At 42.7% G+C, this 26,078-nt stretch overlaps 2 protein-coding genes across 2 annotated transcripts in view; both read left to right on the top strand.

The window, feature by feature from the left end:
- The window catches only part of myo10l3 (myosin X, like 3), a 69,648-nt gene extending 51,661 nt beyond the window's left edge, over positions 1–17,987 (top strand). Inside the window, exons 20-41 of the mRNA XM_050048793.1 lie at positions 1,175–1,299; positions 1,500–1,614; positions 4,776–4,882; positions 6,233–6,652; positions 6,764–6,794; positions 6,894–7,721; positions 8,394–8,517; positions 8,805–9,048; positions 9,178–9,273; positions 9,480–9,573; positions 10,889–10,944; positions 11,044–11,186; positions 11,331–11,525; positions 11,954–12,111; positions 12,531–12,654; positions 13,172–13,469; positions 13,580–13,787; positions 14,442–14,578; positions 14,707–14,830; positions 14,920–15,375; positions 16,024–16,215; positions 16,326–17,987. Coding sequence (XP_049904750.1) covers positions 1,175–1,299; positions 1,500–1,614; positions 4,776–4,882; positions 6,233–6,652; positions 6,764–6,794; positions 6,894–7,721; positions 8,394–8,517; positions 8,805–9,048; positions 9,178–9,273; positions 9,480–9,573; positions 10,889–10,944; positions 11,044–11,186; positions 11,331–11,525; positions 11,954–12,111; positions 12,531–12,654; positions 13,172–13,469; positions 13,580–13,787; positions 14,442–14,578; positions 14,707–14,830; positions 14,920–15,375; positions 16,024–16,215; positions 16,326–16,430 — 4,380 coding nt within the window. The 3' untranslated portion in view covers positions 16,431–17,987. The remainder of the gene's footprint in view (positions 1–1,174; positions 1,300–1,499; positions 1,615–4,775; positions 4,883–6,232; positions 6,653–6,763; positions 6,795–6,893; positions 7,722–8,393; positions 8,518–8,804; positions 9,049–9,177; positions 9,274–9,479; positions 9,574–10,888; positions 10,945–11,043; positions 11,187–11,330; positions 11,526–11,953; positions 12,112–12,530; positions 12,655–13,171; positions 13,470–13,579; positions 13,788–14,441; positions 14,579–14,706; positions 14,831–14,919; positions 15,376–16,023; positions 16,216–16,325) is intronic.
- Positions 17,988–20,519: 2,532 nt separating this feature from the next.
- Positions 20,520–24,737, top strand: pttg1ipb (PTTG1 interacting protein b). Its single transcript, XM_050049730.1, has 7 exons — positions 20,520–20,702; positions 20,996–21,051; positions 21,176–21,284; positions 22,613–22,718; positions 23,140–23,205; positions 23,505–23,551; positions 23,978–24,737. The coding sequence occupies exons 1-7, from the start codon at positions 20,579–20,581 to the stop codon at positions 24,019–24,021; spliced, it is 552 nt and encodes a 183-aa protein (XP_049905687.1). The 5' UTR covers positions 20,520–20,578; the 3' UTR covers positions 24,022–24,737.
- Positions 24,738–26,078: the final 1,341 nt, after the last annotated feature.

Genomic DNA, 26,078 nt, shown 5'->3' with positions numbered 1-26,078 from the left:
GGTTAATTTTGTGCTGTTTTGAACCCCTGGCCACTAGATAGCAGTGTTGTAATCTAACCACAGCCATTTGGCTCTTTGTCTCCAACGTAAGGACATATTACTAGCTTAAACTCAAAAAACATGGGCCTATGAAACAGGCAAGCAATAAAGGGTGCATTGCTATCTCTTGCCTTGCTTAAAGTGTCACAATATATTGCAATATATTAAATTATAACCACTATATCGTAATATGTATTGCATCGGCAGATCCTTGATAATATATACAGTCATATGGGGCTGTGCCATCCACAGAGGGTTTTTTTTTTCTTAAGGCCAGCATATTTGTTTAATTCTTTGCAATGAGAGCGCCTCGTATTTATGCTACACAACGTATTCTCATAGAAACATTTGTATGATATCCTATGAGTTAGTGCCCAACGTTACATACAGTTATGTAATTGATGAAAAGTTGGAGAGGGTAGGTTTAGAAAAAGAAACATAGCAAGGACATGCCTTAAAATGACTCAAAGTTCACATGGTTCCGAACACACAACTCCAGGGGAAAGTCCCAGGGGAAAGTCGAGGTTTTGGTGACCCATCCATTACTCCAGCCTGCATCCTTAGAAGACCGCTCGGGACTGTTTCCTTGTTAACTCCCATCAGTGCATTGGTGACATTGCAGCCTTTGAAAATACATGAGATGTGTACGAGTTTGGGTGCATTACTTGTTGTAGGAAAACATACAAACAGTTTGTGAGAGGAGATGCTACACTACATCGCCCATTTTATTCTGTTCATTGAGAGTTGAAAAAACTTGAAAAAACCTGTCATTGTAACTTTTTACCCAGTCGTCCAATCAGTCTTGAGGGCACAGAACAAATACCACAAAGACAAACTGTCACATCAACAGCCTTCCCTTCCTTAAGAGCAAGCACCTTGTACTGGCATTTTTACTTCTGCGGATATTCCGTATCATCGCAATCAGATGCAACCAAAGCATCTCAGCTGCTGCACCTCTAAAGTGCTCACAAGTGCTCCAAGCCAGGTGTATCCTGAGGAGAGCCCGGTAGTTTCAGCTGGGAAGAAAATACTCTGGTGGACACGGGTCCTAACTGATAGTGTATCCTTTCAGAGAAATATGCAGGCATTTTGGTGTTTGTGATTTCCATGTTGTTTTGTTGTGTGTCATCTGCAGAAGGCCGACCAATTTGACCCTGATGTGGTCCTGAACCAGCTGAGATACTCTGGGATGCTGGAAACTGTGAAGATCCGCAGGGCTGGATTCCCTGTCCGTAGAACCTTTAAGGACTTCTACAGCAGGTCAGCAAAAACACCCCCCAAAAATACTGTACACACCAAAGTTGATGAGTCACCTATAAGTGGCTGAATCATGTTGGACAACTTAAAAAAACAATCCAAAAAAAATAGTTTTTTAAGTGCTAAGAAACCCAATATTTGTCTATTGCTAATGTATGTGTGTGTACCAATGCATGGGTTTATATGTGTGTGTGTTTCCACAGGTACAAGATGATCCTGAAGAACAAAATCCCCTCAGACGATGAGAAGCAGAGCTGCTCGGAGCTTCTCACACTTCATGACAAAGCCAAGACAGAGTGGCAGCTGGGGAAGACAAAGGTGGAGCACACACACACACACACACACACACACACACACGCCCAAGCTTGTTTTTGTCACTTAGGAGGACATTGCGTTGACTTAATTTTATGCCCTGGATACTCGCAGTCACCATAACCACTGCCCAAAACCCAGCCCCAGCCCTTAACCTAACTTTCAACCCCATCCCTAACATTATCTAAAAACAAAGTCTTAACCCTAAAATTTGTTTGAGGTTGTGGGGACCAGCTCTCTGTCTGCAGAATGGGAGGCAAGTCCCCATAATGCAACTTTATTCAACGGAGAGTCCCCACAATGTGATTAATACAAGTGTAAATGCACACACATGTTTTTTCTGTCAGATGTACTCTGCAGAACACCAGTCAATAACATCAGTGATACTTCGTTAAGGCCCGTGGGCCAAACTGGGCCCGCAATAGGGTGCAGGGTGGCCCGCCAACCATTTTGTAACTCACAATGAAAACAAATTGATTCACAATAGGGAACATTTTTTTACTTTGAATGTATATCAGGTTTCAAAGTGCATTAAAAAGCATCAAAATAGAGCTTGTTAGTCCAAAAAAATGTGTCGGGGAGGACCTGCACTCGGCTGCTGTGACTGGATTTGCCTTGTTTATTCATTTTGTCTTATAAGTCTGGCTCCCAAACAAAGCAAGTTGAGTATCCCTGACATATATGTTCTTCAAAACTTGCTCAACAAATCAGAAATCGTCGTCTTTAAGCTTTTTGAAACATATGGGATACAGACATTTCATGCTTTCCCTGACAGCATATTGGTTCAATCTGCCGTCTTCTGAGACTGATTCTTTCTCAAAAAGTCAAGCTGCTGTCATTCCCGAGCTGTTAATGTGTGCCACAGCTTGGACGGCCCCAACTGTGACTCATGTCTCAAAGATTTTTTCTGGCCGGTTGTGGTCAATCTTCTGCTCTCCTGTTGACAACCGCAGAGTTACATGGCTACTCCTAAAAACCCCTGACACCAACAACTGTTACTGTAACTGTAACCCAGTGCGGGGGCTTACGGTAATCCTGAGGCAGCCTTATTGTAGCTGGAAGAGTGTTAGCCTCTTGACACTCGTCGGAGCTGTTGATTTAATAAACTAAACTCCCGGCGAGTGATTTGGAGGCGGTGATGAAGCGTTGCAGAGGTTAGAGGAAAGTCATGCATTCGCCTTTAAGAAAACTTATCATAGCTTTGTGATCGCCATCTGTTGCAACACAGCTTAGTGATGTTTCCCTCATTCTCTCTTTCTCTCTCTCTCTCTGCCTCTTCATTTCAAACAATCATCAACTCCCCCACACAAAGCCCTCTCTCTTTTTCTCTGCGCTCCCATTGAATGATTAACCTTTAATGACTTGTTTGATCTGGACAGCAAAACCTCTTTGCGTCATGTTGATCTCAGCGTAGACGGCCTCCGCGCAGCAGAAAGACGATATAAATAAAACTGTTTTATAGGCTTTCTTGAATTCGGCTGAATCCACATTTGTCCCACTGTTACTTCCTGCTCTAAGTTGTGGTTCCTCTGCAGCCTAAATCACTGCGACATTTCAAATTTGTCGGACAGTTTTGTCGTAATACCACGTTTGGCTGGCATGTACGAACGGTGTCAGCTGCACACGTGCTGAAATGTACGTAGAGACCAAAAACGTTTGATGTGTTGGAACTTATTGAGGATATAACCAGTGCATAACCACTAATGTGCACATGGCTATCTATATTAAAGTTCTGACACGTGCACGCAGGATAAATCTGACTTCAGAGAGAAACCGTTTTTCCTCTGTGTGGGTGAAACTTAATTATGCATCCAGGGTCAGCACTTTGACCTTTGGCCGCCTCTGCTTATGACTGCTCCACTTTACACGGAGAAAAAAAGGAGAAAAGGTCTAGTTTTTCAAATTAAGAGTCTGTGTCATTGCGTTCACATGCCTGTGTTTTTGATGGCAGCGTAATATTTTTGGGCTCAGGGAAATGTAGTGTGGGTTGTGGGAAAGGGGGCCGAGAGACAGAAGGGGGCTACATTTCCTTTGGAGAAACAATCTGTGTGTAATTATATACGTGCTGATTGTGTGCAGAGGAAGTGTGTTACCCAGAATTAGGGGCTCGGGTGACGTTACACGAATTGTGTGTGTGTGTGTGTGTGTGTGTGTGTGTGTGTGTGTGTGTGTGTGTGTGTGTGTGTGTGTGTGTGTGTGTTTGTAAGACATTTGTTATACAGACGAGGGAAGGATGTGGACGAAGAGGAAGCTTCCTCCTCTCACAGACTTTACAGAGGCAGGCAGGGCTGCAGCTGTGGGATCCTTTGATTAGAGGAACATCTGGGGCACACATACACACTCATGCACACACACAGCTACTCAAAGGTCCCCCCCTCCCTTATAGAAGCAGTTGATCCTCCCGGCTAGCAACAGATATCGCATTATCACATAAACCCAGATTCACAGCTGGTTGGTTCTGCCAGCCTGCTTACACGGTCAGACTGATGAAATCTGATTATGGTTTATGATGTGTCACGGCTGCATGTTCATTTCTTGTATGCATTTCAGTCTGGGAGGAGCTGTAGGCTGTCATATGTCCCACAGAGACGGTACCAACTTTGACAAAAGTCTCCAGGAGCGAGGGAAGGGTTAACTAAACTCTTTCTCCTTCCTTCATAAGAGCAAGGAGGGGTGTGGCTTTATATCTGGACACCAGCCACCATCCCTCCCCCTCATCCCTCCATCCCTCCTCTCCCTACCTCTCCCCTCCCCTCTCCGTGCCTTTTTGCCTGTGCACGTCAGTCGAGCTACCAACGCAGCGGTAGCAGCAGCAGCAGCAGCAGTAGGGAAATGCTCAGGAAGGACGCCTGAACACAATGAGGCTCTGCAGCAGCGGCATCAGCAGCAACACTGCAGTCCCCGTGCCAGTTTTCCCCTCTGATCTGCTCTGCAGTCAGGGAGAGCAGCTAGCCTGCTAGCCTCAACTGCACCACAGCTTCCTCTGCAGTGGGCACAGGGTGCTGCCAACAGACAACAGGGGCCCTTCACATCTCTGTGGGCCCTCTTTTGCAGCCTTACCGAGGAGAGGAACTAACCCATCCTGTTTCCTTCCCTCCCCAATCTCCCTCTGTGTGTCTCTCTGTCTCTGTCCCTCCCTGTCGGCCGTGGCGTTGCTCGTCCCGCAGGTGTTCTTGAAGGAGGCCCTGGAGCAAAGGCTGGAGAAGGAGAGGGAAGAGGTGCGGCGCAGGGCTGGCATGGTGATCCGCGCCCACATCCTCAGCTATGTGGCAAGGTGAGTGGTGGAGTGTGGAGGAGGGGTGGAGGACTGAGTGGCAGCGACAGTTGTCAGTGTTTGTTTTGTAATAGAGGTGTACAGCCTGTGTGGTTTTGGGAGGGGGGAGAAGGGGGATATGTGCACATGTGCATGCCTTTGCTCACATGATTACCTTTTTGTCTGTGTGTGTGTGTGCTACAGGGGTTTATATACAGTATCAGTGCTGAAGTTGTTTCACAGGTTCACTAGTGCAATAAAGGCATACAGTTATTTCATCTTATAAAACTTGCTGACTCGCTGGTGGATCAGCCATTACAAACTCATGCTGTGCATTGCTCAAATCCACAAAACCAGTGTTTCCAATGATCCCAAATGTGTCATGCAGAGTTATGGAAAAAATGAACTACAAAGTTCCAGCACTCCAGAAAGTCTTAAAGACAGGTGTGTGGAATCATAAAGTCTGAGTGCTAAAGAATTAAACAAACCTTGCCCTTTGAATCACTTTGCCTCACTTAAATACATCAGTCATCAGTTTATCTCTTCTGGCAGTTACAGTGTCTCACGTACTCGACTAACACTTCTTGCACAGGTCAAGCCCCCTCGTTGGACACCCTTGGACATGCATAGTTATCTGTGCACATCAGGAAGGCGTCCACCATCGGCAGCACAGTCAATGCTGTTTTTATTTACTGAATAATCCTCAGTCTTTTCAGCTGAGCAGCAACTTTTCCACCTCTCCGCTCTGCCTGTCAGACAGGAGGACATCCATCATTGTGGTGGTTTAAAAATTTGCACATGCAGACACCCTCAGGGATGTAATCTAGCTGTGCTCCACCTGCGTGCTACAACATATAAGGTCACATACAGTCCTCTGAAAGGCTCCGCTGGGAGAGTATAATGGGACTGATGACAGCGTTCAGGTTGTGAGTTCCCTTCCCCTCAGAGCCGCTAGTACTAAAGACAGAGGCGAGGGAAGTTCCCTTAAGTCACAAGTAAAGTCTTTGTATTATTATGTGTAACATTATCTCTGTCCTGAGATCAGCCAGAGGCCACAGAGTGATTACTGTGGAGACTAGGCCAGGCTACGGGTCAGAGTCAGAGCAGTGTGTGTGGTCCTTTTGCGAGTCACGTGTGTTTGTGCACTGTTTATATGTGTGTTTTCAATGCATGTGCAGTGTGTGGGTGATGGGGTTAGTCACTTAAACACAGAAGCCCACGCGGCCACAATGGAACAGCAAAGCTCATCTAAACATTGCACAGTGTTGCAGTGCTGTGCAACGTCACAAATAAGAGTGTGGTGACACACAGCCATGGATTAAATATGGGGCTGTGCTTGACTGAAAGATGTGTGTTTGATTTTCTCACCAGGAAACAGTATAAGAGGGTTCAGTCCAGCGTCATCACCATCCAGAAGAACTACCGCGCTCACTTTTGGAGACGCGTCTTCCTGCGCCTGCGCTTCGCCACCATCATCCTGCAGAAGCATCACAGAGGCCAGCTGGCCCGGTCCCTCCATCGCCAGCTCAAGGAGGAGAAACGGAAGCAGGAGGAGGAGAAAAGGAGGAGAGAAGAGGAAGAGGAAGAGGAGAGGAGGAGAGTAGAGGAGGAGAGGAGACAACAGGAGGAGGAGGAGAAGAAAAAGAGGGAGGAGGAAGAGAGACAGAGGCTGATGGATGAGGAGATGAAGAGGAGGGAGGAAGAGGAGGAGTTGATGAGGAAGGAGGAGCTGAGACTGATGAAGGAGAAAGAGGAAGGGCAGAAAATGGCAGCTAAAGCAGATGAGAAAAGGTAAGGAATAATTTACTCTGTGATATGTGGACGAGGAGTCACATCAAATGACTCAGATTGTTCTTTTATGTGCACATTTTTCATCCCGAATGTTTTTTGTTTTATTTTTAGGAACTCGCTGGTAAATGGCGTTTGTCAGAAGGTAATTTCTTTTCATAAACAAAACACATCATAAGGTGAGACTGTGGTGACATCAAGTATTTAAATTTGCTCTCTCCCTCTTTCCTTGTCCCGTCTACAGAAGGAGCTGTCCCAGACTCTGTCCAACAGTCACACCTCTGAGGAGGAGAGCCGTCAGATGGAGGAGATCCTGCGGCTGGAGAGGGAGATCGAGCGTCTGCAGAAGCAGCAGGAAGATGGCGTGTCCCTCCTCGGAGACATCTCCCACGAGGAGCTAAGGCAGATGCGAGACGCTGAGATCTACAGACTGGAGAAGGAAGCCTCCCGTGTAGCTACTGAGTTTTTGGAGCTCCTGGACTTTGGCGGTTTAGAGCCGTCCCTCTCGAGCGAGGAGAACCTCCATGACCCCACTGAATCTACAGCCCCTCTGGCCGAGGAGGAGGTGGATGAGGGTTTCCACGCTGAGGACGAGTGTGTTGCTTTGCCTGACTTCCCTCCTCCGGCTGTGGTTCCTTTGGACAAGGAAGTATTCCAAAGTATTCCCCCTCCTCCGCCAGCCTTTGCAGAAGGACTAGTTGCCTCTGCCTCTGCCTCTGCCTCCCCTCCTGCACCGGCAACGCTCTCCCCACTCACCCCCAACGGACTGAGTCATTCTCCTGCTCTCACTGACTCACGAACCTCCAGACCTCCTCTTCCTGTAGTCACTAATGGAGAAAGGCGGCCGTGCCAGAGAGCAAGCAGGGGGTTGGACTTTGAGCCTGTGAGCGAGCAGCCGTCCCAGTCGAACCTGCCAGACACAGAGTCAGACTACGACCAGGAGGAGTTTGAGGAGGCTCATGGGAGCTCGGGTGCTAGCACCAATGACGGCCATATCACTGATGAGGAGGTGTTGCGAAAATCCTCCTGCACCCAAAACAGCCTGGACTCCTTCAGAGGCAGCTCGGACTCGGTGAGAACTGACAGGCTGAGTGTAACTTCTGTCAAATGCAGAATCTGATCCAGATGGGTAATAATTTGGAGTAATATTGTGAACAAAAAAAGTGACTGGAATAGCAGTTGAACCAAAAATTATGTCTTTTGAAGCCAGATATTTTCCATTTCTCATGTCAGATCTAACATAAGCCATTGTTCACATATATAATGACATACAGAAAGCTTTCCTCTGGGTATATTATTCTCCAAATGCACAGTCAAACACTGTTGCAGTAATTATTATCATTATTTTTTGGGCTCTGCTGATGAGCATGTGAATCTGTTCCCAGATACTGCAAGTCAAGCAGAGAGCCCAGACCCAACACTGTCACATCAGCAAAATGTCAAAGGGAAAGAAGGCAGGGTGTGTGTGCAAGAGTGTGAGGCTGTGTATATGTCAGTTTTATGGTGAGAATAATTGACAACAAAGTGACATCAAGGTCAGACAGATTTTGGGCACTGATTTTAATACTGAAATTGCAAAATGAAGACTTTAACATCCTATAGTCTTCAGAAAATGAAAAAACAACCAGTTCTTTCTTGACTTCAAATATGTGGTACCTCTGTTGCGTGTATAAATTGCTCGTGAAGGGCGAGGTATTCTCATGGGGGACGCGTGTCGTCATAAATGCTGGTGTTTGTGTTCCAGTTCATCGACAGCGATGAGGACAACGATGGCTACGTGGACACAGATGAGGAGGTTTCAAATGGGAGAGTGAATCTTCTGAATGGCAGCGGGCCTCCGTACTTCCATGGCTACCTCTACATGAAGAGTGAGTAGCTTTACCAAATCACTGGCCAGCAGGCATGCAGATGATTTCTGCACAGCTGAACACGACTTGTCTGGTTGTTTCATCAGTTTAATTGTCTACTATTACTGTTTATTTTTGTTTTGCATGTATTGTGTGTTGAGTTTATAGAGGATCCATGCATGTGTGTGAATTTCTGTGTTGGTGGGAGGTGTTAAAGTTTTTTTAAGGTGTTTGTCTGTTTTTACTACTCCAATCACAAATAAATAATTTCTGTCTCGCTCTTCTCTCTGCACCTTTCCTACCCTCAGGCGGTCTGATGATCCCGTGGCGTCGTCGCTGGTGTGTCCTAAAGGATGAGACCTTCATGTGGTTTCGGGCCAAGCAGGACTCCCTTAAATCCGGCTGGCTTTACAAGAAAGGAGGAGGAATGTCCACCTTGTCTCGGCGCAACTGGAAGATGCGCTGGTTTGTTCTGCGGGAGTCCAAGCTCATGTACTTTGAGAGCGACAGCGAGGAGAAGCTGAAAGGAACCATCGATATCCAGACAGCCAAGTAAGACCTTCTTCTCACACACTGGTGTTAAAAATAGTGATTTTCTTTCCTTTTGTTCACCTATTTTTGGGGTGTAACTACTTTAAATAAACAATATATGGGTCAGTAATCTACTCGCTCTTTCTGTAGGGAGATTGTGGACAATCATGAGAAAGAAAATGCACTGAATATTGTGACAGAGGAGAGGACCTACCACATCTACGCAGAGTCCCCAGAAGATGCCAGGTACCCTACATGCATGTACTCTAAAGAAATCACCAACTAACGGTGGCTGTGCTGTATGTGTGTTTTGCTTTGTCATCATCTCTCAGAGAAAGTGATGCGTGGAAATAAAGTTCCCCCTTGTGGTTGCCAGCTGAAGTTCATGGTGTAATTTACAATTATATGTTTGCTGACTTTTTACTTCCTGAACTCCCTCTGACCCCATCCAGTGGTTGGTTCAATGTGCTGAGTCGGGTCCACAGCGCCAGCCCGGAGCAGCTCATGGAGATGCACCATGAACAGGCCAACCCAAAGAATGCAGTGGTTAGTGCTGTTTTACCTCTCTGCTGCCGGGGCCCCAGCCTCAACTCCATTTTTCAACCGTAATGATGAAGCGTGTAACAGAATCAGTTGAACTATGATGGTCCAAATCTGGGTCTTATAGTAATTTAAGCTGAAGAAGCAGAATACACACACTGGGGTGTCATTGTTCATTTTAATGGATGTTAAACAATTACAGTGTCATTAATGGCTTTCACAGACTATAAATGAGCCAGAAAAGGTAACAGGATAACAAAATGATGAAAAGACAAAATGCAAACCACATCATAAAGAAATAAGATAACATATGTACTGTGTAACTAACATATTACTGCACTATACACCCTTTTACTTCCCTTTAAAATAGGGCAGGGCGATATGGAGAAGATCAAGTATCGCAATATTTTTTACCAAATACCTCAATACTGATATTGAGACAGTAATGTAGGGCTGATATCAGACAGAACTGTCAACTTGTTACACTCTCTTTCCATCTTCATATATAGCGTCCACTCTAACTGATTCCTGTGGGGGAGGGGGATTCAATTTTCCCGAACCAGTCACTAGTGATCAATTTAGCTGCCTGAATCTAGCGTAATTTTTAAGTCGACACTGATGTGTAGCCATGCCAACGTACCTGTTTTGCCCCGAATTTAAAGAGCGGAGAGGAGCAAAGTAAAACAAGCTACAATGTCACACAATATTGAGAAGACATGTTGATTTAGAACAACCCCAGTAGCAGCGTCTATGTTTGTCTACAGCGCTCGCCATCATTGTTATTACTCCTCTTGGCTCTGGTGTGCCGCCTGACACCACAACACTTGACAACAGCTTGACAGCGGCTTTTTTTCCCGCCCATGGAGCTGATAGGTTAATCGAGTTCCCCCTCATTGGTCATTTTTTGTTTCAACTGAGAAACTGCTTTGTCATGCCACATTGCCAAATGAATCAGTCCACTCGGACTCAGTGGAGTGGGCGGACTCAAAGGTCTGGACCCACGCAAAACTGGTGCTTTACACAATGACATTTTTGATAAACAATCATCAGTAATGTGGATGTAATGACTAAGGCAAATGATAGAACAGCTAGACCAGTCCAGTTAGCTCAGAAAATTACATGAGTTTACTGTGATGCAGCCTTTAAAACCAGGAAAAGACAACACGAACAGTATTCTGATATCCAAAATCTTGTGCAACTTATTTTGCAACTCCAGCATTAACTTGGGTTGCTCTCGAAGAAAACCCACCAAGAAAAATATCTGCAAATAGGCAAAAAGCTAATAACACTATTAAAATTCACCCCTCTTTTCTCTGTCCAGGGCACACTAGACGTGGGCTTGATTGATTCTGTTTGTGCATCAGACAACCCTGACAGGTGAGATACAGCCAGTAAGCCTGAAATATGTATTAAATCTGCAGTCTAAATGGTATGACAGCATGTATGTGATAAAATGATGTGTGTTCTGTCCTGCAGACCAAACTCTTTCGTGATCATCACGGCTAACCGGGTGATCCACTGCAACACAGACACACCTGAGGAGATGCACCACTGGATCGGCCTGCTGCAGAAATCCAAGGGAGACTCCAGGGTTGATGGACAGGAGTTCTTAGTCAGAGGTCAGTCAGAGGAAACACACACATTTTTACAATTTGAGGGTTGATTCATGTACATGTATGATCTTGCAGTGACAGAACAAAATGTGTTGCCTGAGAAATGGAAATATTAAAAAAATATTAACAATAATGTTTGTCCTCCCTCAGGCTGGCTACATAAGGAGATGAAGTCAGGAGCCAAAAGCACTTCTCTGAAGCTGAAGAAGCGCTGGTTTGTTCTCACCACCAACTCTCTGGACTATTACAAGTCATCAGAGCGCAGCGCCTCCAAACTGGGAACTCTGGTCCTCAACAGTCTCTGCTCTGTGGTGCAGCCAGATGAGAAGGTCTTCAAGGACACTGGTCAGTTCATGGGCAACATTACTCTCAGTCAGCTTAAGCAAGAGAAATATACTTACCAGTTTAGGCTTTTATCTTTTACAGTTAATCTGATAATTTTTAGGTTTGGGCAGGGATTTTTTTTTATTTGTTAAATTGTCTTAAAGGGAAAGTTCACCCCAAAGTCAAAAATGCCTATTTTTCCTCCTACCTGTGGAGGTATTTGTCACTCTAGATTGTTTTGGTGTGAGTTGCAAATTGATGAAGATATCGTCCGTAGAGATGTCTGCCTTCTCTCCACTATAATGGAGCTAGATGGCACTCAGCTCGTGGTGCTCAGAGCGCCAAAAAATACATTTGAACATTAATTTTGATTTTGGGGTGAACTGTCTCTTTAAGCTCCACCAGTGTGTTATTTGACCACTAATTACTTTCTGCCTTGTTCGTCTCAGGTTACTGGAATATAATCATCCATGGACGTAAACACTCGTACCGTCTTTACACCAAAATGCTGAATGAAGCCATGCGGTGGGCGAATGCCATACAGGGAGCAATAGACAGCAAAGTTCCCATTGAAACGCCAACACAACAGCTCATCAGGGACATCAAGGTATGAAAGGATTCACTTGACTGTTTCTCCCTGACTATGAGATTTCATGTGTTTCACTAAATATGCATATAATCATTTCACAAATAATTCAGCATGGCATTTCATTAACTTATTGATGTTATTATAACTCCAATTCTTTTCAGTCATGCAAACGTTTGGCAGGGACACACACTGTAGTAAAGTGAGGTACTTGTACTCACTGAGTGTCTGCTGTGATCTTCTTTAAGTCTTGGCCTTGCCTTTTTCAAAACACTTATGTTTACCTCTCTTCCTCACATTAAGTTGTTTCCCAGTTTCACTCTGTTATATCTCCTAAACTAAACTATTTAAGAATGCTCCACTTTGCTTTTACTTTTGTTTTATGATACTTCATGACCACTTTAATGCAAGGTCGCTGATCCAGTTTTGTGTCTGTGCAGGAGAGCAGTTTGAACGTGGAGGCTGTGGAGCAGACATACTGGAGGAACCCCATCCTGAGATATACCCAGCATCCTTTGCACTCCCCTCTTCTACCTCTGCCCTACGGAGATGTCAGCGTCCACTGTGAGTGTTCTGGCCTGCAGCTACTGTTTGCAAGTTACTGGCTCTTGTTGATCCTGACAAAATGAGATACTGCAATTGTACTGTTCGGTGTAAACCATTAGAGGTACTTAGACCCTTTTTTTTGCATTGAAGCAATACTCCACCCCCCACACTTTTAGCTCAGTTCCCTGTCACAAATTAATTGTAACAAAGGGTGAGTAACTGATATACAAATGATAAGTCTCCCACACACTGGCAGCTCGATCAGTTCTAAAAGGCGTTAAAATTAAAAATTAAAGGCACAATATTTGAAACTGATCCAATGTAATTTAATAACAACTAGATATAGTTCGACTCTGGCTCGCGACCATTTGCTGCATGTCATCCCCCCCACTCTCTCTCACTCCCCCATTTCACTCTCTCCTGTCAATTAAAGGCAAAAGCCCAAAAAGATAATCTTTAAAAATAAAAAAAATAAAAAAACAAATTACTGGTTGGGCTGGAATTTAACTCCCCTCTCTTGCTCTCTCTGTCCCAGTGCAAAAGGAAAAGGGTTACACCAGCCTGCAGGACGAGGCTGTGAAGATTTTCAACTCACTGCAGGAGATGGAGGCCGTGTCAGACCCTGTCCCGATCATCCAGGGAATCCTACAGACCTGTCAAGACTTGAGGCCACTGAGAGATGAGGTCTACTGTCAGCTGATCAAACAAACCAATCACGTCCCCCACCCCAACAGTCCTGCCAATCGCGCCCACTGGCACCTCCTGACCTGTATGAGCTGCACCTTCCTGCCCAGCCGAGGCATCCTACGCTACCTCAAGTTTCACCTCAAAAGGTGCAGTGTGTTTTTGCACGCACGCCATCATTCATAACAATCATATGGTCACACATTATGACTGGTTGAAACTTGTGCTTCACTTTGTCTCCATCTTTGTGTGTTTTCAGGATTAAGGAACTGTTCCCCAGCACAGAGATCGAAATGTTCGCCCATTTCATCGGCGAGTCTCTGAAGAAGACCAAGACCAGAGAGTTTGTTCCCTCCCAAGAGGAAATCATGGCACTGCTTACCAGACAGGAAATGACCACCACAGTGTACTGCCACGGGGGAGGCTCCTGCAAGATCTCCATTAACTCACACACCACTGCTGGAGAGGTACGCGAGCTGAAGTCATTGCTACTGCTTTTATAAATAGATATCACAGACTACATTTATTCGCACATCAATACTCCACTATTATTCCAAATATGACAATATAACGTATTTGTTGCGGGTTATGTAAGTAGCATATTCCATTTAGATTTGAATTGGGCCTTATCTCTAATTGTAAATTTTGCTTTTTCCAATTAAGATGTGGGATATGTCGCTATTATTCAGGTTATAGGAGCATTTTTTGGACATGTATACAGCATATTTGGAATATGCATCTCAATTGGGGATTTTGCCACAGTTTTTACTCTTGCCTGTTTGTGGTCAGCACTGTGCGTTGTACACACACCAACTCACCAACAATTTGCAAGGCTGTTTTTGACATGCATGCCCAAAAGAAAAACCCACATTTCTGTTTGGAAGGAGAAACACACCTACTTTTAGATATTAAAAAGGCTTGGATATCAACAGATTTTTGGGTATAAGCAAATATTGCAACACCGACTAACCACCAAGAAGATGGTTAAAGGAATGAAAGAGTGACTCCATGTTTGCATGGTCTAACAAGTTTGCTACTGGTGGAAAACTTTACACGAAGAGGAGGAGCTTTACCAATACATACTAAGCATCCTGATTGTTGTTATCTATCTCTTTGTCCAGGTGGTGGAGAAGCTGATCCGAGGTCTGGCCATGGAGGACAGCAGGAACATGTTTGCACTCTTTGAACACAACAACACTATCGACAGAGCTGTGGAAAGCCGGGTTCTTGTGGCTGATGTTTTGGCTAAATTTGAAAGGTATGTTATGATCGCAGGTTTCTTTCTATGACATGTAATATTTGACACCAGTAATTAGGAGACCTAACACGTGACGAAAGGACCAAAATATAGATATGTAAGTGACAGGTTTGTGGATTCCCCCCCAGACTTGCTGGCAGTGAGGAAGCTGAGGATGAAGGCCAGTGGAAACTCTACTTTAAACTCTACTGCTTCCTGGATGTGGAGTCCATGCCGAAAGAAGGAGTGGAGTTTGCGTTTATGTTTGAGCAGGTGTGTTTTACTAATCTTTTTAAACTTTATTGATAGTCTTTTCAATCACAAGCTAGCTGGTGATAATAACTCATTTACTGTTCCGCCAGGCCCATGAGAGTTTGACTCGGGGCCACTTCCCTGCACGTGAGGAGACACTGCAGCACCTGGCCGCTCTGCGCCTGCAGTTTCTGTTCGGAGACAAGGCAAAGGTCACCTGGAGTCTGGAAAACGTCTACCCTGTTGGCCGCCTGCGCAATCGCATCATCCAGTTCACCAAAGTGGGTGGTGCCTCGAGTTCAGGCCAAACTCTGGAGCGTCGGAGGACCAGCTTTCTGGACGGGACCTTGCGGCGGGGGTTGAAGACGGGCTCAATGAAGAAGCAGCGCATGGAGGAGGAGCAGATGCTGGAGATGTGGATAAAGGAGGAGATGTCGGCCACCAGGGCGAGCATCGTGGAGAAATGGTCCCGTCTCAGTGGTCTGGACCAGCACCAGGCCATGCTCAAATACATGACCATCATCAAGGAGTGGCCTGGATATGGATCCACGCTGTTTGATGTCGAGGTAAGTGTAAGTCTGATTGATGCCCGATCTGCTCAACAAGGTCAGAATCAACCTTGATACCATTCCAGTAGATCAGATCCTGTCCTGTCTATGGGATGTAGACAGTGGGTATAAGCCTTTTTATTGGCCACCTATCTGACAGTAACCAAGTCCCCAAGTGGTTAAATCTGGAATTACAACTTCTTCATCAGCCATGTGAGCATCATAGCGACCACAGAGTGACTCCTCTCACCATCAGGATTTGATCCATTCGGTCCAGTAACATTTTGGAATTCTAGAAGAGCTGGACGATTAAATAATTTTATCCCCATTCAAGTTAGCAGAGGGCTAAACAGTAAGCCAGCGTAAATTTCTGGTGTGCTTGCTCTATGGGCCAAGTTCCTGTGTTACTGTTCTCAAAATCATTGATGCTGTCTGAAACTCGTGACAGTTTCGCAACAGCACAGTCACTGCATCCTGGGCTTAAAGCCACACAAGATGATTGTGATTGGTTTAAAGAAATACAAACAAACCAGAGTGTTTTTCCCTTTGTGCGGAAACTATGCTAGGGTCAGCCTGGCTATACAAGACAAGTGCATCTCTAGTTGTTTCTCACACGTCTGCACACGTTAATGATGTTTATAACTTCCTGTGTTTGTGTCCTTCTAGTGCAAAGAAGGAGGCTTCCCTCATGACCTCTGGTTGAGTGTGAGCGCTGAAAATGTGTCTGTCTACAAGAGAGGAGAGCCCAAGCCTCTGGAGACCTTCCCATATGAGCACATCATTTTCTTTGGTGCTCCTCAGCCCTGCACCTACAAGATCACTGTGGATGAGAGAGAAATGCTGTTTGACACACCACAGGTACGTGATCTGTCATGTAAATATTAGATTGTGTGTGTTTGTGAGAGGAAACAGGAGTTCAGAATTTGCCTCCCTTCTCTGCTGACTGTGTTTCATCTGTCTATTTCCAGGTCGGAGAGATCACCAAGATCATGAAAGCCTACATAAACATGATTGTGAAGAAACGCTGCAGTGTGAAGTCTGTGTCCAGTTATGGAACCAACTGGATCAGGTGATCAACTTACAGGACTCAAGGTGTACTCAGCTGCGTTACACTCGACACATAACAAGCAAGCAAGGAGAGAAGATACAGAGACAGCAAGAGGAACAAATCACTTCGACAGAGACTGTGTTTCAGAGCTTTTAACTCCATGTAAACAAATTTCATCCAGACAGATTCCTTTCTATAGAGACACAAAAACATGGCTCTTTTGCTCGTGGCAAAAGTGGGAACATTCAAGCATCTGCATCGTTTTAAGCTTTACAGTCGTCCCGAGTGCTGCTTCCCTCCACGCAGTCTCCCAACCTGATCCTCGCTCTTAATAGTTACACTGGTCATTTCTCACATCTTACTTGAAATGTGTTTCAGGTGTATGTTTGTGGATTTTCTTTTCAAAATATCCAAGAAAACCAAACCTTGCGTCTCACATTTCGAAACAGATATTTATACATCTAAATTTGGACTTTTTAATTTCCAAAATTTTCTTTAATACATCCAGACCAGATAAATGACTCAGTGGTCACCAGATATTACACCCCATTTTAATGAATGTTCTTCTGAATGGAGATCCCCTCAGGTTAGTGTGTAACGTAACTGTCCCAGGGAGATTGTCTCCCTCATTTTGCCTTATTTAAGTTTTTATTTGAACCATTCTGGACTAAAAGATTCAGTGCAGATGCGGCCTTTCAGGAATGGAATATATATATTCATCCCTATCTTAAAAAAAAAAAAATCGCCCTAAATAACCACTGCATCAGTGGAGATGCAACGTCTGTAACCACTGAGTATTTTCTCAAAAGGCACACAGTATTTGTGCCTCTCTCCTAGAACAAGTACTTTGTGTTGAGCTGTTTTATTGTGTGCTGACTCGAGAGTGTGTTGCTGAAACTGATGTTCAAGGTTTTGAGAAACAGGATGTTGCTTGTGTAGTATGTCTGTGTCTAAAGATAGTTTTACTGTTTTATTCAGTGATGTCAAAGGCCATGTGAGGGTGGGGTATTTATTTATGGAAGTATCCATGGATTGGGAGAATAAGCAGAGTGAAAGAGGTGAGCAGTGTGCTGGAAATGTCCTATTTTGTTTTTTTCCTATTATTTGTGCATTCAGGGACACAGAAATTTAGATAAATAGACAAGTTGTTCATAACTTACTATTGATTTTCTCCATTTTGTGCCCTGTTTTTAAGCTTTGTCAACATACAGTAACCGAAGTGTGTTGCCCCTCGACACCCAACATGCTCACATCCTGTTATTAATCTGTTGGATAATTTCTCTCTTCCAGTGTAAATGAACACAAAGGATGCCTATGCCAGTCGACTTACAGTATAGTTCGTGATAATGATCCAAACATAATGAGCTTAGTATTTACCTCACATTGCATCACTGTCTTCCATTGCTCTCCAATCGTACCCACTTAGGCGATCTGGTCAGCTGCCGGCGGCCACACCAGAGACTGATCTTGCCATTGACGATGACTGTATTTCTGAGATTTCTGATTGTTTTGAAGAAGAAAAATCAGAAAATGTTTTATATCAGAATTTAAAGATGCTTTAATAAATTATTGTATTTGAAAATGCTGTTGTGTGTTTTTAATTACCGTCTCATTGTCATGTCTCGCAGAGGACAAACCGTCCGTACAGTAAATGTGTTCGCCAACTCTGTGGATCTCCATCTGTGTGCACCAGGTGCCAGACATGAACACATTATGACAGATTATCACAGCTAATACTAATGTGGGTTGAAACACCAAAGTTGGAATTTGTACACAAGCATTTTTGTGTATAAATGAAGAACAAAAAAAAAATAAAACATTGAAATAAACACATTGTTAAGTTGTGCCACAGCTGACCCTGCACCAGCAGAATGCATTACTGTGAAATCACAACAAATAAAGGACTTATACATCCACAGTGCACCTGCACAGGTGTTTTTACATTATGCCGTCATTATACCTTTAGCATTCTTATTAGTAGCCTACATATAGTTTGGTGACATCACATCATTTCTTTAGCCCTGCCCATCATGTGCTGCATTCAGGCACGTATGCTGCATTGATGTACTGTTGGCTGAAAGGGAGGAACAGGAAAAACTCCCCTTAACTTGGTGGTATTCATGTGTATTCCAAGATGTTCCCAGTGCTGGCCTTGTTTTCAAACTAAATAAACAGCCTAATGAAATGTATTTATGGTGGATCATTAACAACTGAAAGTATATACAAACATTGCATTGTTCCTTTCAAATGGGCTGAAATGATTCCATTGATGTTAAAATTGGATTTAATTTAAATATAACTACCCAGTGTTGTTTGCCTGTTGCTAGCAGTGTGTTCTTCTGTAGCTCTTTTTAACAAGGTGATGGTCAGTGATAATAATATGGCATATATTATATTATATTATAAATATAAACTGCTCTGGAAGATCAGGCATGTGGTTACAGTAACAAATACTGTATTAATATTTATATTTTTACTTTAGAATTTTATGTATGAACATGTAAAGGGCTGGATATTGGAATTTGTGGCTCTTTTGTTATTTTACATGTTATTGTGAGCTAGTTTGGATTGAGGTGCAGCAAAGATGTAAAGACAGGAAAAGCTACCGTTTATCTAAATTTCATGAACAGGTACCCCCATAAAGTTGTTTTTTAAAGTTGCAACAAATAAGTTATGCTCATAAAATATTTATGGACCAGTTCTAAATTATATTAATTCATTTTAAAGGGTAATGGATGTAACTCTCCAATAGCTATCAATTATATGACTTTAGACTTGTCAGAATCAAAAAAGACTTACAACTCCAACTGGACTTTAACACCAATGACTTGTGACTTCAATTGGACTTCCATCCATCCATTCATCCATTTTTCCGAGATATGTAATCCCTCCAGTATATTCTGAGTCTGCCTCGGGGCCTCCTACCAGTCCAGTGTGCCCAGATCACCTTTAACAGGAGGTGCCTGTTGGACTTTTGACTTAAAAAAACAAACGTGTTACCTTCCCCCAAAGCCAAAGATTAAAAAGTATGTTATTAAAACACTGTGCCATGAATCAGTTCATTTCCTGAATTAACATTGACACTATTTATTCCCAGCAAGTCAACACTTAATTCTCCAGATCCACCAGATGGAGATGCAAGACCTGCCAACTTTGTTTGAGGCGAATATTAACATAGTTTGTGAGCTAATGTGGGGGCTGTGAGTGGATGGTACTGGTTAATAGTGCTGTAACAGACTATAGTCTATATTGTATGTCCCTCTTGAGTTGCCATAGGGCAGAGAAAGGGGTGACATTCTGCTGTTATAGGGGGCCCATGCATGTGTGAGAGTTTTGGTGTAATACTCTGGGGCTCACAATTTATGTATGTATTAATTAATTTATTTATTTTATTTATTTTTCACAGCTCCAACAACAACCGCTGCCCATTTATCTTTCTTCACACCAAAACTCTCACACATGCATGAGCCCCTCATAACAGCGGAATGTCACCCCTTAAACTTCCTCTGCCCTACGGCAACTCAAGAGGGACATACAATATAGAGCAGCCTGTATGCTATGAAAGTGAAATATCAACACTCCTTTTTTTAATGATTAAGTTCAGTCACAATTGTTTTAACAGAAAAACACAGTGTTTAAAAAACCTTTCTGAGTTTTGTAAATTTAAAATGGCATTTTGGTGACGTGTGCATGTGTGAGGACTTGAGACTTGACTTGGGACCTGAGTGCAAAGACTTGAGACTTAGTTGTGACTTGTAAATCAAAGACTTGGTCCCACCTCTGAAAATAACACGTAATTTTAAGACATTAATAAAGGGCTTTTACAACAATCTGCTTTTAAATGTCTGCAGTTGTAAAAGACAAATAATGCCGAAGGAGGATAAACAGCTTGAGAGATTTGTCACAACCTGGCAACCCATAACACGTTATTATTAATGGCTTAAACCGGATAACCATTGACGAAGTCATTAGTTAAAGCGTGATGAAAATGGTGCCTCGTTGTCTTCCACCCTCTGGCATCACTAACACATTATTTCAGTGACATGTTTCACTCTGCAGCTGTTTTCATGACACCAGCGTCAGGAGTTCATGACGTCAGCCCTTATGTTTATGAGGCCCACCCTCCAGTTTGAGTCAGAAACGTTTAGTTTGGTCGCTGCCTCCACGCAGTCGATGGCTCTAACTCGTCTCATGATGTCCGGCGCTTACAGAGCTCCAGCTTTTGTTTTTGCTCTGATTTTATACGGTGTTATAATAAGCACAGAGGCGCAGACAGCCACTCCTGCTCCAGCTCCGGGTGAGTGTGTGTTTTGTTAAAGCTTCAACTGTTGTGCTTTGTTTTATGTTGCAAGACTTGGGTCAGGAGGGTGTCACATGACAGCAGAAAAATGGATTTCCACTCATCATAGGAGCAGAAATAATCTTAATAATTCATGGTAATGGCTCCCAAGCAGACTTTGGTCTAGTTTTACTTTTTACAAACTGTGCCTGAATGTGTGAGTCACTGCAAACTGTTGATGATTTATCACTGTGGGCAGAATTTGATTTCCTTTCTTGAGCCTAACACACACTGCAACTTCTCTATTTCAGCTCCCTGTGCCTTAAGATCCAACACCAGCTGTGCTGAATGTCTGCAGAATGTGACAGTGAGTCTCCCAAACTCCAACCAAACACAAACACTATCATTGTCTTCACTTTTGTTGTGGATGTATCGCTGTAAATATCAAAGATAAGATACTAAGCCCAGTGTTTGTTGCTTCTTTGTTGCAGTGTTTGTGGTGTGAACCTACCAAACTATGTGTTGACTACCCAGTGAGGAGGATCCTGCCCCCCAGGAGTGTGTGTCCACTGAATGATGCACGATGGGGGGTGTGTTGGGGTAAGACTAACCAAACCTTAGGCCTCAGAATACCATGAATGCCAAACCTGGGTATATATCCTGCAAAAATTTAACAGCATTTTGACTATTGTTTGACTCATTTTTCAAGCGAACATGCCAAACATTTGTCACAGCCTCTCAATTGTGATTTGCTGCTTTTTTCTGCCTTACTTGAGAGTAAAGTGAATATCTAAAAGGCTATTTAAAGAGTAAGTAAATAAGTAAAATGTATTTATATAGAGCTTTTCACAGACGTAGGTCACAAAGTGCCTCACAAGGGCAACATATGATAAGACAGAAATCATAAAGGCAAAGTGACCGTGTGAGCCAAGTAGTGAAAAGTGCACAACTAGCAAAACTTTTTGCACACACAAGGGAAAAAGAGAAGAATTCACATTATGCAACAATAATACACAAAATTTGACAAAGTACAGCTCTGGTACATGCAGGTTTCCCAAACGCCTGTCAAAACAGGTGTGTCTTTAGCTGGCTTTTAGAAGAAACCACAGAGTCAGTAGATCATAAGGGAGCAGGCGAGTGCGAGAGACAGACAACAAATGTAGCGTATTTGATCGAAGAGAGCGAGCTGAAGAACACAGGTGAAGTAGTTCAGCTACATGAGAGGGAGCCTGACCGTGTAAGCCCTAGTGTAGGACTTTTTTCAGGTAAAGTAAATCTTCATAATCAGAATACTCATCTGACTAATTATTAGTGGTGGGAATCACCAGAGGGCCCATGATATTATCACGATACTTAGGTCACATTACATTATTGGATTTTAAACATATACACATGATATGCTTGCCATATGAGTATTTGGTTAACATATATTGGAATATACTGCGATGTAGTACATTTTCTCAAATGCAAATTATGTCTCCAAAGGAAACTATGTCAACATCAGTTTGTTCGTATCACTTCACTCATTTTTATCGGCGCAAAATGTATCTAGTGGGCTGAAAAAGCAACTGATTTTATTTCTCAAGTAAGCTACCAAAAGCTCGATTTGTATTTGCAATATTAATCATTTTTCAATTTTAAAATTCCATACTTAGCATCTATGTATTGACACAATAATGCCACACAAAATAAGGACAATACTATGCTGTATTGATTTTCTCCACCAGTCCTACTAATTATGGTGCTTATTCTCTGCAGAAGAAGCAAAAACAACTTCAAACTGGCCAAAATTTCTTGTTGCTTAAGTCCTCAAGTCTAAAAGGGGCGGTGCTGTCTATTTAATAGGATTTATAATATGATGCATGGCTTATCACTGACTTATTTCCAGTGTTTTCTTTTTCTCTGTGTGTCTGCCTTTTGATTTCCAGTCAACTTCCAGATTTTGATCATCACCATGTCCGTGCTGGGGGGCATCATCATCATCGCCATCCTCCTTTGCTGCCTCTGCTGCTGCTGCAAGTGTGAAAGACATGGGTGAGCTTTAAGTGTAGTCACGTGAAGCGTTGGCTGTGAAGTCTGGGTCGACGTGGAAGGAGGAGGACGGGGGAAACACAATGGGGTTGTTTTTCTGCAAGGCCGGGCTGACACCGCCGTCTCCAAAAGCCTGCCAGAATTTGTAACTGCAGCTTAGCTCTGAAAATAACATTGATCTTTCTATTTAGATGTGGGCTAGCCTCCTCTAGAAACTTGGTAATTTAATGATGCTTTTTGGATGAGGAGACTGATATATATTGAGTGTTTATTAGACTGATTTACTTGTGCTGTATTAAGCGAAAAGCAAAGCATATCAGGCTTTTAGTCACATTGTTGTCATTTATATTGTAATGAAAGCTTTTATTTACATGACGAGGATGAATGTCAATATATTTACAATAAATTTATTCTTATATTCTAGGAACAGTAGAGAAGATGCAAAGGTGGAGCGACAAAACCGAGCAAGGAAGACCCGTCAGAAAGCAAAGTAAATGGCTGCTGAGGAGGGGATCTGAAAATAATTTATTTAGCTATATATTCAGATAAAAACACACACAACTTTCCTGTCGTCTCATTAACGATGCAGATAGAAAACTGTTTTGTATTAATGTTTTTGTATTTTAACGTGGCAGATTTGTAAAATTTGACAGAGTTTGGTATACACCATCATCACATTACAGCAGTACTTTGTGTCGATCCTTCAGTGAGGATTCAAACAGTGTAGGCTTGAGTGCGTCCAGTGTTCTCCGTCGTCCCAACAATTTGTCTTTGTTTCTGCCCCTACAGGAGAAATGAGATGCAGATGAGACATGATGAAATCAGGAAGAAATATGGTGAGATAAATTTCTTGTTTGTGTGGTTTGAGTGGGTTAATAAATGCAAATGTTGGAATATCAAAGATGCTTGTGCTCGAGATGCTTGGTGTACATGCACACAGTGATGAAACAGGAACTAAATGAATGTGTAAAGGGGAATGGGAAAGATAAGAGGATGAGATTATGATACCTGAGCAGATGAAACAATAGGGAAACAGAAGTATTCATGAATTGAGAGAAAGAAGTGAAATAAAAACTAATTTGATCCAGTAGCTCCCTCTACAGGATAAACTGATACACTAGGATTCAATTCCAAGGTGATTTTGTTGTTAAATTATATGCAACAGTCAAAACACTCACTAATCTGTACATGTCCTGTTCCTAATTCAGTCACGTGCAGCCATACAATGGGATATATGACTTGTGTTCTGTTGTTCTTTTCAGGTATAGCAAAGGATAATCCATACGCCCGTATGGACGATCATTGAGAAGAACATCAGAGATGATTCCTTAAAAAAATCCCTTAAGATGATTTTACTGATGCCAGTAACATTGAGATCCACATGTAGCATGAGAAACTGTGATTATCTGAGTTCAGTGTTTGCCCCAAAATGTCCCCGAGATGTTCTGAAATTATTTTGACTGAGTGTGCACTATATTTCAAACATGTTTCTTCACCTAATGATTCACATTTTATACACATTGCTCTCTGCATTTATGCCTTATCAATATTTCTTTTGCCTTAATTTTGATGTAAATGATTGTAGGAGAATCTGTTCAGTTCACTTGAACCATGATTTGCAAACATGACTGTGTTATTCTGCATAAAATGCAGTATTGTAAGATTTCTACAACTCCAGAGCAAGTCATAGCTTGTGGTGCTTCTTTTATAACCAGCAGTGTCATTTTTATACAGTATTTGTAATACACATTATTTTACTGATCACCAGTCATGTCTAAAGGTCAACATTTATTTTTATATAAAAAGTTCATTTATAACATGTAACTAATTTTACACTGTTCTCTTGGCTTTTTTATCTGTGGATAAATATCAGGATCAGAATTTGTTTCAGAATTTTCTTGGATAGAAGAAATGTGTGTTGTTAAAATCCATGTGAAGGATTTGATTATTGTGCAGCTGTTGTTAAAAACAACTTGTGGCCATTTGAAAATTAAATAAATACGAATTTTCTTTTGTGACTCTAATTGTAAATCAATTTCTAAATATACAAATTCACCCTCTTACTTTACAAGGAAATACACGTGCCCCACAAGTGGAAATATTTTTCTGCCCTATTCACATATCTGCAGCATGCTTTCTGAAATCTATCACTCTACTAAAAAGGATATATAACCAAAAGAGAGACCAGTTTTAATGATGGAAAATGCTAATTTGGATGAGCCTTGCTTCAAAATCCTTTGAGACATGATTTTGTTTTTGAGAGGTGCTTTGGAGATAATCCCAAGAGTAAGAAATGTTTATCCTGATACCTGGAATATTGCCTCGACCTTATAAAATAGAGAGGATCTGCTCTCTCAAAGGAGAACACCACCTACATTAAGTATTCCAATATGTTATTTCCGTGGCAGAGGGAGTTCAATCAATATTTGTGAACATGAGCTGCTCTCTCTCAAAGCCAGAAACCACAGAAGGAAGTCTCAGAGACTTGTGATGTCATAGGGTACAAAGTCTGGAGCTGCTCCATAGACAATGGAAGGGAGACTGATTTTATGCACCCGCGGTTTGTTTTCTATTTTCATAACCAAATGTACTTTATTCTATTGAAGTGTTGAGACAGCAACGGAAATAGTTTGTCTTTCAGTTACAAGTATTCAACTTTCCACTGCTCCTGGAAGCCGCTGCCCTTGCTGTCACTTCTTTGCTGTGTCCATATGCGGCCTAGCAGGAAATATCTGTTGGTAGATAACCTTTTGTTTGCTTGTTTACTTTCTGTTTATAAAAATCTATTAGTTCCACATGTGTAGTTCCTACTTGGTGCATGCCTACAAACTGTAGTACTCACCCCTTTCACCACCTGTGCACACTGCTGCCCTCTGACGCTAAAGGGCCCAGAAATGCAGCACCTCCAGAGTGAGACACAGTTTTCACCCCACAGCCATACACAAACTGAACTTCCCCAACAACTTTGAATTGCACTACCATGGACAAATGTACAAAAACTGCATATGCACTTTATTTGTCCTTTTTGTGGCACCTTATTTATGATATTCATCATATTTTAGCCTTATCCTATTTCAGTGTGTGGGTGTGTGAATGTGTGTTGAGTGAATGGAGCAGTTTTTCTTTTATGAGACAGCAAATGTCGTATGTGAATATGCAGTGTAAAGGCATTCATTCATTCCATTATGAGGTGAACAGAAAATGCAAAGTGAACTAACTTGATTAACCAACATTGTGGCAGGCCACATATAGTATATTTTGAGATGACTTGCGAGCCATAATTGGGCCCCAGGCCAGACTTTGGACATGCCTTCTTACATTTTCCCAAATCATTGTTCATGGAGCAGCTCCAGATTTTATATC

Source organism: Epinephelus moara, chromosome 7 (assembly GCF_006386435.1).
Source record: "Epinephelus moara isolate mb chromosome 7, YSFRI_EMoa_1.0, whole genome shotgun sequence".
NCBI lineage: Eukaryota > Metazoa > Chordata > Actinopteri > Perciformes > Serranidae > Epinephelus > Epinephelus moara.
Note: the sequence above shows the minus strand (reverse complement) of the source record. Positions and strands in the feature narration are given on the sequence as shown.